Source organism: Alligator mississippiensis, chromosome 1 (assembly GCF_030867095.1).
Source record: "Alligator mississippiensis isolate rAllMis1 chromosome 1, rAllMis1, whole genome shotgun sequence".
Taxonomy (NCBI): domain Eukaryota; kingdom Metazoa; phylum Chordata; order Crocodylia; family Alligatoridae; genus Alligator; species Alligator mississippiensis.
The window spans coordinates 456,597,649-456,612,157 of record NC_081824.1 but is presented as its reverse complement, the minus strand read 5'-3'; the positions used below and the strand labels follow the sequence as shown (position 1 = coordinate 456,612,157).

At 43.2% G+C, this 14,509-nt stretch overlaps 1 protein-coding gene across 9 annotated transcripts in view; it reads right to left on the bottom strand.

Annotated features, from left to right (window-relative positions):
• The window catches only part of NOX4 (NADPH oxidase 4), a 187,765-nt gene that overhangs the window by 140,787 nt on the left and 32,469 nt on the right, over positions 1–14,509 (bottom strand). For 8 of the 9 annotated variants that reach the window (XM_059721783.1, XM_059721775.1, XM_059721790.1 and 5 more), the window contains 4 exons: positions 14,049–14,159; positions 12,066–12,150; positions 10,767–10,864; positions 9,939–9,966 (listed from right to left, as the gene is read on the bottom strand). In XM_059721783.1, the coding sequence (XP_059577766.1) occupies positions 9,939–9,966; positions 10,767–10,864; positions 12,066–12,150; positions 14,049–14,159 (322 nt within the window). The remainder of the gene's footprint in view (positions 1–9,938; positions 9,967–10,766; positions 10,865–12,065; positions 12,151–14,048; positions 14,160–14,509) is intronic. The other variant, XM_019496413.2, reaches the window with a different exon arrangement.

Below are 14,509 nucleotides of genomic sequence, written 5' to 3'. Positions count from 1 at the left end.
ATCCCAGCAAGTATCTGTCTACTCTGTGCTTCAAAATTCATGGGATTGAGGTTTTACACTTTTCTAGTAGCCTGTTCCAATACTTAACCACCCTCGTACTCAGAAAGTTCCTCCTTATCTCCAACCTAAATTTCCTCTGCTGAAGCTTAACACCTTTGTTCAGTGGTGACGTGTAGGGGTGTACAGGGGTGCACGTGCACCCCCTCAGAGGGCTGGGGCACCCCCTGACAGCTAGCACTCCCCGCTTTTAGGCGACAGGCAGCAGGGGCAGGCAGGAGTGCTGGTGCCCCCCTGTAAGTGCTGGCCGGGCAGTGGGGGCACCAGGAGAAGCACTGCTGGCACTTCTAGGTATGCTGCTGGCACTTCTGGGAGTGTGGCTTGCATTTCCGGGTTGACATGATTGCCCATAGATGGAGCCCCACCCCCAGTCAGTAAGATTGGCCATGGGGGCCCCCCCCACAGCCACTGATTGGCTGCTGGGAGGGCATGTGCCCCCCCGATTCAGGAGGCACCAGTCGCTCATGCCTTTGATCCTAGTTCTATCCCCTATGGCCACAGAGAAAAGGCCATCTCCATCTTCTTTGTAACCATCCTTCAGGTATTTGAAAATCATTACCAAACCCTCAATGTTCTCTGTGCCAGATTAAACAACCCTAGTTCTTTCAGCCTTTCCTCATAAGTCTTGTCTCCCAGGCCTCTAATCATTTTCATCACACTCTGCTGGACACTTTGCAATATGCTGACATCCTTCTTGAAGAGTGAGGCCCCAAACCAGACACAGTACTCCAAGTGAGGCTCCACCCATGCTGAGTAGAGTGGGAAAAACACTTCCCTTGATTTGCAGTCGATGGTTCCATTAATACAGTCCGGTATACTATTGGGTTTTTTTGCAAAAGGGGACATTGTTGACCCATATGCAGTGTATGTCTACTGTAACCCCCTGGTCTTTCTCTGTAGTACTGTAGCCTAGCCAATCATTCTCTACCCTGTATTTAAGTAATTATTCTAACCCAAGTTCAGGACTTTGCACTAGTCCTTTCTGAATTTCATCTGAATGACTGCAAACCATTTGTTCAGGCTATCTAAGCCATTCTGTATCTGAGCCCTGCCCTCCAATGCGTCTGCAACTCCATCCAACTTGGTTCCATCTACAAATTGGCTAAGCATACACTCAATCCCCCTATCTAAATCGTTAATGAAGATATTAAACAATACCAGACCCAGTAGAGATTCCTGGAGAACCCACTTGAGACGTCCTCCCAAGGCACTGAGCCACAGATAACTACTTGTTCAGCACAATGATCCAACCAGCTATGTATTATTGAAGATACAGAATAACTGTATACAATAGTGAGGATAAGTGAGATCATCTAGAATTCCAATCAAATAGCACAAGCAGTAACAGGCAGGTAAGCAAGGACAAAATTTATAAGTGCAGCTATATAAATGCCAAAAGCTTAAAAAATAACATGGATGAACTTGAATGTCTGGTATTAAATGGTGACTTTGACATAGTAGGCATCTTAGAGACTTGGTGAAAGGATGATAATCAACAGGACACTGTTCTAACAGATTACAACCTATATAGGAATAAAAGAGTAGGACATGCAGGTAGAGAATGGCACTCTTTGTTAAGGAAAGTATAGAAAAGAACAGCATAAAAATCTTATGTAAAAGGTAAACTACCATAGAGTCTCTGTGGGTAGAAATTCCATACTTGAATAAAAATAATATAGAAGTAGGGTTATTCTACTGACCACTTGATCAGGAAGGTGAAGCGGATTATGATATGCTCAGGGATATTAGAGAAGCTGCTAAAATAGGCCAAGTAATAATAAGGGGAGATTTCAACTATTCTCACGTAGACTAGGTAAACACCTCATCAGGAAGAGGGATGGAATTTCTGGGTGTGATAAATGACTGCTTTCTAAAACAACTCATCTTGGACCTCACAAAAGGAGAAGCAACTCTAAACCTACTACTGAGTAACACATAAGACCTGGTTGAAGAGATGAGCTGGGAAGCTATTCTGTAATAGTGACCATAACACAAGCACATTTGACATTCAAGGAGGAAGGAGGAAGCCAGAAACGTCCACCATGACAACAGATCCTTTGGGAAGGGAAATTACACAAAAATAAGAAAATGAGTTAGAAAGTCAAAAAAGAAGCCTGCAGGCAGTTTGGAAGCTGTTTAAAAGTACTATATTACAGGCTCGGGAAAAATGTATGCTACAAATCAAAAAGGCAATAAAGCCCCTACATGGTTTAATAGCAGAGTTAAGAAGGCCATTCAAGGCAAAAGGGCATCCTTCAAAAAATGCCCAGAAGAGGAAAATTAGGAAAGTTCACAAATTCTGGCAGGTCAAGTGTAAAAGCAAAATAAGACAGGCAAAAAAGAACTGGAGACAAGTCTAAAAACAGATGCTAAAATTAATAATAAAAACTTTTTTTTAAATACACCAGAAGCAGGAAGTCAGCTGACAATCTTTGGGAACATTAAATGACCCAGGTATAAAAGGTGAACTCAATGATAAACAAAATCTCTGCAATGGCATTTACTGCAGAAGATACTGGGGAAATTCCCATGCCAGTTCAATCCTGTCTAGAAGATGAGTCTGAAGAGTTGGACCACACTGAAGTGACAACAAACAAAGTTTCAGAACAAACCCATAAACACTAGTAAGTCACCGGGACCCAATGTCATTCACCCAAAAGATCTGAAGAAACGCAGAGGTGAAATTGCAAAACTGCTGGCAACAATATGTAAGCTATCATTACAAACAGACTCTGTGCCAGACAACTGATGGGTTGCCAGCATAACACCAATCTTCAAAACGGGCTCCAGAGGTGACCCTGGGAACTACAGACCAGTGGCTGGCCTATACATCCGGCGGACTGTGCAGTTGTTACTGCACAGTCATTTAGTACTTCCTTATGTGTAAGTAACTGGCATTACTGCACAATAAAATTGCCGCAGTTTATTCCCAATGCTACTGCGCTGTAGCGTCTTGTCTAGACGCACCCAGTGAGTCTCATTTCCATCCCTGGCAAGTTGGTGCAATCTATAAAAAAAAATAACATTGACAGACACAAGGACAAAAATGATCTGCTGGGGAAGAGTCAGTGTTAATTTTAAAGGGAAATCCTGCTTCACCAAACTGCTGGAGTTGTTTGAGCATGTTAACAAGCATGTGGACAAAGGGGATTCAGCTGACATACTGTATTTGGACTTTCAAAAAGCTTTCAACCTGGTCCCTCACCAAAGGCTGTTAGAAAAACTGTGTTGCCACAGGATTGGAGGAAACATTCATTTGTGGATTGAGAGCTACTTACAAGATAGGAAACAAAGGATAGGGCTAAATCGTCACTTTTCAGGATAGAGGCAAGTCAAAAGTGGGGTCCCACAGGAATTTGTGCTGGGCCCAATTCTATTTAACATTTTTATCAATGACCTGGAAATGGGAGTGCTCAGTAAAATCTCAGGCTTTGCAGATGATACCAAATTATTCCAAGCAGTCAAGTCCTGAGCTGAGAGGAGCTACAGAAAAAATCTCACCAAGCTGAATGAGAAAAAAAAATGGCAGATGAACTTCAATGCTGACAAGTGCAAGGTAATGCACATGGGGAAAAATAGCCTCAACTGTGCATGCACAATGCTCGGTTCTGAATTAGCTGTTACAACTGAGGAAAGGGACCTTAGTCACTGTAGACAGTTCTCTAAAAATGTCGGCTCAATGTGCAGCAGCAACCAAAAAAGCCAAAAGAATGCTGGGCATCATTAAGCTGGGAATAGGAAACAGGACAATATCATCATGCAATTATACAAACCCATGGTACACCCACATCTTGAATGCTGTGTGAAGTTATGGTCCCCCATCTCAAAAAATACACAGAATTGGAAAAGGTACAGAGAAGGGCAACCAAAATGATCAGGGGTATGGAGCAGTTGCTATACAAGGAGAGACTAAAAAGGCAAGGACTCTTCAGTTTGGAAAGAAGAAAGCTGAGGGAAGATATAATACAAGTCTATGGATGAAGTGAACAGGGAACTGTTTAATGTTCAACGAGTCCCAAAATACTAGAACTAGGGGTCAGCCACTGAAATTAGTAGGAGACAGATTTAATACTAACAAGATAAATACTTTTTTTACACAACATGTAGTTTACTTGTACAATACATTAGCGCAGGAGGTACTAGAAGCAGATAGCACAGAAAAATTTAAAAAAAGACTAGACAAATTCAGAAGTTATAGATCTATTCATAGCCTGCATTTCCTGAGCTTGTTGATGAGACTGTTGTGACAGACAGTGTCAAAGGACTGCTGAAGTCTAGGTATCATATCCACTGCTCTCCCCCTATCCACAAAGCCTGTTACCTTATCACAGAATGAAATCAAGTTGGTCAGGCTCTTGCTAAATTCATGCTGGCTGTTCCTGATCACCTTGTTCTCCTCTAGGTGTTTCACAAGGTTCATTGAATACCTGCTCCATGATATTTCCAATCAAGATCAGGCTGACTGGTCCATAGTTTCCCAGATCCTCCTTCCTCTCTTTATTAAAGATGAGCATTATATTTGCCCTTTTGCAGTCACCTGGAACCTCATCTGACCTCCAACAAATGGGCTTGAACTTTAGTTAAAGCAACCCTGCTGCCATTTTTAACCACAGGGACACTGATACACAAGATGCTCCAGGCATTTTAATGAGAATGGCTTTCGGCGCCTTCCTAATTAAAGTGCCCCCACCTCCCTTCCACTCCTGGAGCAAGTGTATAAACTGCCCTAGACATATTCCATCCAGCCCTGCTGGCTTGAAAGCATCTAGCTTCTCTAAGTAATACCTGTGGCGGGCCAATAGGGGGTGCTACAACACTGAGCCATCTGAATCAGTGTGCCCGACCAAAACCCCACTTTGGGTGTATCCACTGTGGTGGCCACGTCCAGTCAACCCCCCTCCTGAAGCACACCCACAAGCCTGGGTAATTGCTGCCACCACCTGGGCCTTGGTCTCCGTTAGGCCTCTGTGCCGCCTGGGGTACATCGAGCCTGCTGACTTTGGAGGTACATTGCCCGCTGGCAGTATTTTTGGGTACTCCTTATAGCCTGGAACTACCCAGAAGGTTGTGAGGCAATACTCCACTGAGCTCTACTAGGAGCATAAAGGGGAGAGATCTTAGGCTCAGGGACAGAGAAAGAGAGTGGAGGATTTCTTCACAATCCCTAACCTGTTCTTCCACTACTCTAGGCTTTGTCTCCTTTCCTATCTTTGCTGCCAGATGTACTCGTTATCTGGTAGCTTACCCTGTTTGTGAAGACTGAAGTAAGGAAAGCATTACATACTTCAGCCTGCATCATCCATAACTAGACCGCCTTCTGCATTCCATATCTGTAACCCTTTGGTTTCTTTGGTCTCATTCTTATAATTTTGACATACTTGTAGAATCATTTGTATTGCCTTTTATGCCTTTTGCCCGTTGCAACTCAAATCGTACCTTGGCTTTCCTTATTTTTTCCCTATATGCCCATGAAATACTCTTATATTCTTCCCTAGTACTATGACCAAGTCTTCCCTTTCTGTAAGATTTGTTTTTGTGCTTCAGCTCATTGAAGAGACTCTGTCTAGTCAGGCTGGTCTGCTGTTGCACTTTTCCTTCTACCATCACATCAGAATATCTTGCTCCTGTGCCCTTAATACAGTCTCCTTAAAGTACAGCCAGCTCACCTGGACCTTTCCCCTCTGACTTACCTCCCAGGGGATCCTGCCCACCAGTTCCCTGAATCTGCTGAAGTTTGCTTTCTGATGTCCAGTGTCCTTATTCTGCTGCTCTCCTTCCTTCCTCCCCTTCAAATCTTGAACTCTACCATTTTGTAGTCACTATCACAGTGGCTCTAAATAAGAAACTTATTAAAATCATCGCCCCTATTTATGGAAAAGGTTCATCTTAAAGCAGTTTTTAAATCTCTTTCTAAGCTACTTGTTTACTCATAATATTTTGGCTTTGTTTCCAATAACTGCAATGCTCACAGGTTATATTTTTGTTTTTGTCTTTTTGAAGTTCAGGGCTCTTCTAAGCAAAATAATTTAAGGAAAATAATTGGTCAGTGCAAAAGAATTTCAAGCAAATCAACTGCAATGCCAGCTGCAGCTAAGATCACTTGTGGACCCATTTTATCCTGTTATACGATAAATGCTGAAATCCATTTGTGTGACATGGCATTTTGCCTGAATTTTTCACCTGCAGACCCAAACCTGTGAAAAGCAACTGCAGTCAGTGATCCAGGATTGGAATCTGAGGGTTCAAGTCTAAACTTCCATTGATTTTACTGGTAAAGGACCATGCCCACTGTGCTCACCTGTATAGGTCAGAAATCTCAAAAGTGACTAGTGATTTTAGGTGCTTCAAATTTGGGGGCTCACAGGGATCTTATAGTCAGAAACTGCTGAGCACCCATTTGCAGAAAAGTTGACCCCCTTTAGGGCACTTCAAGTTGCCTTTGGTTTACGGGCACTGAAAAATCACAAGCTGCCTTTAAAAACCTTAGGATGAAATTCTCACCCAAGGTCAAGAGAAGTTTTGGCATGGGCTTCACGGTGACCAGGATTTCATCCTTGGCCTTAGTACACAGGAAAAATGAGTTACAAGAAAATTCACATTTACTTTTCCTTTGTTTTATTCTTTCCTAATTTAAATTTTCAGTTAGTATATAACTAAAGCATTCTGCACTCACTGGCAAATATACCCATTTCAAATTACAGCTGCTAACATCAGCTTGCTAGCCCTTCCTTCAGTCCTTAAAATCCATGCACACACTTGCTGTTGTCTTCTGCATCAAGTTCAATTTTTTGTTCTCACTTACAAATCCCCTCTTAACTCTGTTGTGCCCCACCTCAACCTATCTAGCTGCTTTTGTTTCTTCACATTTCACCTCCATACACTGTTCCTTTTACTCTGCCATAGATGGCATCCTTCAATGTCCATATTTCTCCTACATGCACTTTCATATTTTCCATCATGCTGCCTATTATGCAAGGACTATCGTCCCTGAGCTGATCTGTAAAGCTATCATTCTCTGTGCCTTCAAATTCCTCCTCAAGAGAATTTTTACATCATCCAATTGGATGTAGGTTTTAATACACTTCTTTTCTCCCCCTCTGTCTTTGAGTTACCCTTACCTTGAATATCTACTGAGTCCCAAATCAGTGATCCAATCCACTTATACTCCATGTTTAACTGCTGTTTACATCTTTGCTGGTTTTCTTTTGATATTGCATCTACACGTGCAGCCCTATCTGAGTTTGGCTCAGAGCACTTCAAACTCTGATTTACAGACTTCTAAGCCCAGCACATGAGCTGAGACTAAGATTCAGAAACTCCTCCTGCAGCCCTTAGTCAGACAAAACATTTTTTTGGCTTCATTCGGCATGGCCTTGCTCCAAACACTGCAAAATTCAGTAATGCTTTATCTTTGCTATAGGTGCGGGTGACTACACAAGGTAAGAAGCCTAAGTGAATCAGGCCCTTGGACACCAAAGGGAGCTTTGCCTAAGGAGGGATCAGACCAGTGGTCTCTGTCCTACCCTGGACAGGTGCTCTGCATTCAGTGCGCACAACCTTAACACCTTTGTTCATTTATTTTGAATTTTTATTGTTGCTGCTCATTCCTGCCTCTCAATTTAAACCATTCTAAAGTTGAACTGCTCCTTAAATAAATCACCCGGATATTTGTTTTTAATATTATGCAGAATCTCTGCTTGAAACATTTTTTCCTCAACCAAAGGACAACAGCTTTGAAGTTATTATATAATCCCCCAGAGTGGAATGAGCAACTCTTTCCTCCTGACTTTTGAGAAAGGAAAGGCAGGCTATGTTAACACAGGCAAATGTGGCTGATATGTAACAAATGCCACATTTGTATAACAAACACAGAAACAAAATATTTTGCCTGGCACTCTATGCCTGGCAAACAATTCACTTTAGTTTTGGTTTGGTTTACGATGATAAAACAAAATACATTAAGGTATTATATTTAATCCATATTTTCTAAAAATTCTATTCCAGGTTACTGAAGCAGTAGTTTACACCTTGAGCTAGCTCATATCTAATTTCAGTTATACAGTAAGACTCTCCCTGAAGATGTCTTCAGTAGGATTTATTCACTTCTACTCTTTGGGGCAGCAGCTTTACCTGTGTTTAGGGTTTAACACTCCTCTAAAATCTCACTGAAAACAGGCAAAGAAAATGAGGATACTCAGTATATCAAAGACACTACACCTGGGAAGACTGGACGACCCATAACACTTAACTGAAACAGGCCCTGTAGCAACAAGAACGCCAAAACTAGCTATCAAGCAGCTATTAGAGTCCTGCCTTCCCTACTTACTCCAGTCTGTTTTCTACGGCAAATAACTTCTCCTTATATTTCAGTAAGGTTTTCCTTATGTTGACAAGTCTCCATTAATACTGCTCTACAGTATAAGAGCCTAGGACAGCGGGGGCCAACCCTTCTGGCAGATGTGCTACTGGCAAAGTTCACCGATGACACTAAGGTGTGGGGAAGTGTAACCATGCATCAGGGTAGGCTGACGATCCAGGCGGATCTAGACAGATTAGTTAGATGGGCGGACCAGAACCAGATGCTGTTCACCACCGAGAAGTGTAAAGTGCTTCATCTGGGGTGGGAAATCTGAAAGGGGCCTGAGGGACATAACTGACCATAAAATGAATATGAGCACCGGTGTGATACTACAGTTAGCAAAGCAAACAATACGCTGGCATGCATCAACCAATGCATCTCAAGCAAAACTAAGGTAGTTATTCTTGAACTCTACTCGGCATTGGTGAAGCTGCAGCTGGAGTACTGCATCCAGTTCTGGGCACTACGCTTCAAAAAAGATGTGGAGAAGCTTGAGAGAGTCCAGAGAAGAGCCACTAGAATGATTAGAGGCCTGAAGAGCAAGTCATATGAGGAAAAGATAAGAGATATGGCCCTGTTCTTTTCCCTAGAAAAGAGAAGACTTAGGGGGGATTTTGTGGTAGCTTACAAGTATATCAGCAGAGAACATCAGGGGTTAGGCAAACAACTGCTTACCAAAGTGCCCCAAGGGAAAACCAGGAGCAACGGCCATAAACTCCTAGGTTTCAGACTGGACATAAAGAAAAACGTCTTCATGCTTTGTGTGACCAGACTCTGGAACAGACCAGACTCTCAGCAGGGGTGGTGCAGGCACCTACCCTGGAGAGCTTCAAAAGGAGACTGGACGCACACCTTGCTGGGGTTATTTGACCTCAGCAATCTTTCCTGCTCAGAGCAGGGGGGCTGGACCCAATGACCTTGTGAGGTCCTTTTCACCCCTCCCAAAGTACCACTCTGATCTGCTTTCTCTGCTCAGTCTGCTATTCTGCTCCCTATTCTATGTTCCCTGCCCAGGCTCCTCCTCTGCTTTCTGCCCTATATGCTGCTGTGCTGCCTGCCTGTCCAATTTGTCATGTGTTACACTAAATTGCCTGTGCCACTTGTAGCACTCATGATCCAAGCTGGCCACCTAGATCTAGGTTGACCTAGAAGATCCACCTTTTGCCTCATTTTCTCTCTTCTTCAAAGGTTAAAGGCCCCAGCTTTCTTCCACTGAAGTTAAAGGAGACTGTCTTGGACTTAGATGGAACCTGACAGGTCCTGTATATATCTAAGGGATGTTAAAATCTTATTACATCCCCACAGTAACACAATGATCCAAACTCTCCCCTTAAAGAAATGGGAGTAAATCCCACAAATTTCAGAAGTTTTCCCTGCATATTGGACGCCAGAACTGAGATTAATGTGTTGTTACTAGGCCAACGTTCTGGCTAGCAGGATATATTTCTGATTTTATTGCACTGTGAAAACCATATTAACTAATTAGTTCATCAACATTCTGCAAAGAAAATAACCGACATACCAGTAGTGAAAAGGAGTTTCCGAGGATCCTGAAAAAACAGACACCAAGCAGGTCGTCATAAGTAAGTAACATTTGTGCACCCTCATAGTTAATAATAATACCCGGGGGGGGGGGGGGGTCTACACATGCAATTAATGCAAAAGAATAAACCCTGGAGCAGTTTGAGCTGGAGTAAACTACTCTTGGGCATAGTATCTACATGTGTGCCTGGAACAGCACCAATTTGAGCTGGGGTGGAGCAGGCCCAGGCTGGCAGGGAACATGGGGGGGGTCAGCCCTGGGCTCCAAGTAGTAGTGTCGGGCAGTGGAGGGGCTGGCTGGAACACCAGGGTGCTGAAAGTGAGGAGCCATGTGGCTAGGTGACAGACAGGAATCTGGCTCCCCAGCTGGTTGGGCTGAATGGGTGCAATTTACACCTGCTGTCAGCGTCTACACATGCATTTAATCGCAGTAAATTACCCTGGCATAAGATAGTATTGTCCCCATTTATGGCCTAATACCATTGCACATGTAGATGGTGATGCTTTACTCCACAACTAATTAATCTACTCCACAGTAAAATGAAGTTCCATGTGCCTTAATAGGACAAGTGTAAAAACAACCTGGAGGATTTTGCCTCCAGTTGGGTAACTTGAGCTTTCCCAAATGACCTGAGTCATTATACTCAGTAACTTCCATAAAAAAATGTCAAATAGAAAAGCTACATTTCACATTCAAAAAGCCAGCTCTCATCCCTATGCATGCAGATAGCTAATGCCACATTCAAAGTCTCTGCTAAGGTTCCCATTCAAGCCAACAGCAGCTTTTGTGTTAAAAGCAGATACCCACCTCATCACGATAGTTTGCTGCATTTAGTGACAGAAAATCTTCGGTATAGTTCTGGGAGAAGTTAAGGACATTCACCAGGTGAGCAGCAACATGTACAACTATAAAACCAAACAAAACTCAGACCACTAAACTGTATTTTGTAGGTCTTATAAAGTGACATCATTGATGTCACAGTCCTGGAAACTCATATTTGTAAGAGATTTCCTTATTTTATATCATTGACCTTGCAGAACAAGGATTTATGAGACTTACTGGGATGACTGCATCAGTATGATTTTGTCCATTCTATACCTAGATTTTTTATCTATAAATATCAATATTTTCAGTATCAGTAAATATCAGTATTATCTATGTATCATCTTTCCTTGACAAGTTGAAAAGTTGCATTCACTTACCTACAGATTTTAGTTAAGACTGAAATAAATGGAAACAAGATCAGCCCCTAGTATCTTTTTTTAGTTGGTAAGATAGACCAGGGGTTTTCAACCTTTTTTAATAAGTGTACTCCTGGCAGGTGGATACGGAGTGGGAGGGAGAGTGGGGAAAGTGATGCGCGGCTGGACATGAAGCAGCAGCAGCGCAGGGTGGTGGATGGCCATGTGCAAGCTTCCTTACCCCTCAGCCTTGCCTGTGCAGCCCACAGAGGGCCGCTGCTGCCCTCGCCCCCCCAGCCCTGCTCCTGGGAGGCAGCAGTGCGGGGTGGGGTGTGGCAGCTTTCCATCCCTGCCTACCTGTGTGTACCTCCTAGGGCCTTCCTAAGTACCCCTGGGGGTATGCATACCCTCGGTTGACAACCCCTGAGATAGACAAATACCTTTACCTGAAAACACAGCTAAGTTTTAAACTTTTTATATACAGTTTGTTTTCTCTGATTGACATGTGATGGGTGGGAAGAGGGGACTGAATCTAAAGGATTTGTCAAAAATGTGTTCATGCTTCACTGAATTTGGTAATTACAAAAACACTAACAGGCCTTCTCTAGCTTTAACATCCATGAATCTTCATTTAAACTGCTCATACTTTTTTTCTCAAATTGATTATGACAGCAGCTTTTAAGTTGATTTCACGTAAGCAATCAAAACTGATCCTTCAGAACTTGTAACCTGTTAAGAAAAAGCCTCCGCACCAAGACGTGAGTCCTGCAATTTTAGAAACATCTGAGAAAGGACTTACACTTGTACACAGGCAAACAGAGAACAAGACTACCCCCAAACATACCATACGATAAAAATAAGTAATTAGGATTACTCTATGCAGTTTCCATATGAGCTAGGGTTCAAGACATTAAGAAAATCTTACCTGAAAAGATGCATATAGTAACCCCACACATCACATGGAAAGTTTTGCTTTTATCCAACAGTCGCCTCATTTTCCTGCTAGCAACCTAGTAAAAGAAGAATTCAAGCAATCTGTCTTCTAAAGTGAAGCAAAGCAAATAATGTTAAAAGTAACTGATATCAGAGATGTGACTTAATTACAAGATTATTTTGTGTGCTAGGTTTAATGACATTTAATCACGGAACTGACACACAGTAAGAACAGGATTATGACAGTAAAGTAACTCCGCTAGGAGTTTCTGGAGGCAGAAATTACTTGGTGAGGTTCTGTGGCCTGTGCTATGCATGATGTCTGACTAAATGATGGAAATGGGCCCTTCTAGTCAAAATCTATGAATCCCTGCACTGAAAGTGAAATAACTTCTTAGCTGCAAATGACCAGTAGCACAAGCAAGGTATTTGTTTATTGTGCACTGTCAGATTCATAGACCATAGTCACAGGATGAAGACGAGAGGTTTCTTCAACCTGTAACCATCCAAAAAGTGTACATTCAATGAGACTGCACTGTTTTAAAAGTATTACTTGTGTTTTTGTGGGTCACAAGCCCTAAAATTACTGTTTCTGGGAAACTTGCAGAGACCAAGTCCTCTTAATTTGTCAGATTTCCCTTTTACATGATGTCCATTAAAATATTTTGTTTGGGATTCAGTCATGTCCAAGAAGGCACTTGTCCAGGCTGAAGGAAGTGAGGAGCTGCAGAATACTTGGAGGGAGGGAGACATAACTACCAATTTATTTGCAGTGATGTGTATTTGCCCTTTGCAAACTTGGGGGTGGAACCTGTCCCCCAGCCACTTTGGTCTGTGCTAAGCTAGCAGAGAACAGTTCTCACATTTAGAGAACAAACCCAGCCGTGGCACAAGAACAGGAAAAAAGGAAATAAGGAAGCTCCACTTTTACATGCTTCTCTAGCAGTGTTCTCATCATGCAACTGTGACCTTACTTACCAAAACAAGATTTCTTATCTAATACAGGGTCCAAGACAACTGCCTAGTCACTGACTTCAAGGGGAGCATGCCTATACCATGCACATCTATGGTACCTGCCAGCAAACCAGCACTGTGAGCAGCCAAGATAATGCATAACAAATAAAGTCTGCATCATAATTTTTTAATATTTATTAGGGGTGCACCAATAAAGATTTTCATGGCCAGTACCAACCCCCACTGCTGCCAGGCAGGCAGGAGGTGCACGGCAGGCATGGGACTCCTGAGGGCAAGGCAGCAGAACATACAGCCCCGAGTTCACAGCTAGCAGCCTGCATCCACCCATAAATCTGGGGGGGCACATGCCCCCCATGCCTTCCCCAGGAGGTATGCGCAGTGGCATAGAGCGCCTCCCGCCCCCCATGTCCTGCCCATGGCTCTGTCCCACTCCTGCCCTAGCCCCAGGTCCCATGCAGCACCCTGCCTGGGCAGCACTCCCAATCCCAGCCCCTGCCCCTGCCCCACTCCCTCCCTCACCATGGGATACTTGATCTGTACCCCCATGGTCCTTCCTTCCCCAACACCTCTTCCTCTCCACAGACTTACCTCCATGGAGCTGCTCTTCACACTACCCAGCTGTTTTCCTGGCCACGTGCATGCATATAGCCATGCACATGCATGTGCCCTACCATGCGTGTCACTTCCAGTAGCCCCAAGCAGAACCTCTTACAGGCTAGGATGCAGCCTGCCTGCAAAAGGAAACCCGCCATTTCCCAAAAGAACCCAAGCATCCAGGGGCCCTGGCTGGAAGGCATAATTCATTATATTTATTGGATAACATTATCAGCTACAACAGCCAAAAAAAGCTGTTAGCCAATAATGTAAGTTCTCTTTTATCAGTGCCGATCCAATATGCAATTGATATATCAGTGCACCTCTAATATTTAACGTAGGATTTTGTGTCTGCAGTGCACAGTGCCCTCTCCATTGTAAGTACTGGATTCCAGCTGTTGCTTACCTTCTGAGATCCACGGAGAAAGGCCAGGAGAATACGGCACATTGGTAAAAGGATCACACTGCAGTTGAGGTTGAGAACAGATGCTGAAGCTCTGCTAATACACAATCCTAGCTGAACGAACAGAGTTAGAGTCAGATTATGAAAAGGAAGCCTTGTTAGGGTCCTAGCATGGGCGTCTAGAGATCCAGGACTAATTCCCCAGCTGACCACAGACATTTTGTGGGACCTTAAGCAAGTCAGCTGTTCTATGCTTTGAATCCTCATCTCAATTCAGATAAAACCTCCTCAGTTTGTAGAAGAATGGAGGTGTACAAATAAATGCATGAATAACTGTGAGGGCATACAGCACTGTGGATATGGAGCAATATGAGTTGCTACCATAGGTCTAGACAGGTGTTTGGAATTTCCTTACAAACTACCAGTGCAAGAGAATCCACATATTCCCACTGAGCTATTTTGTT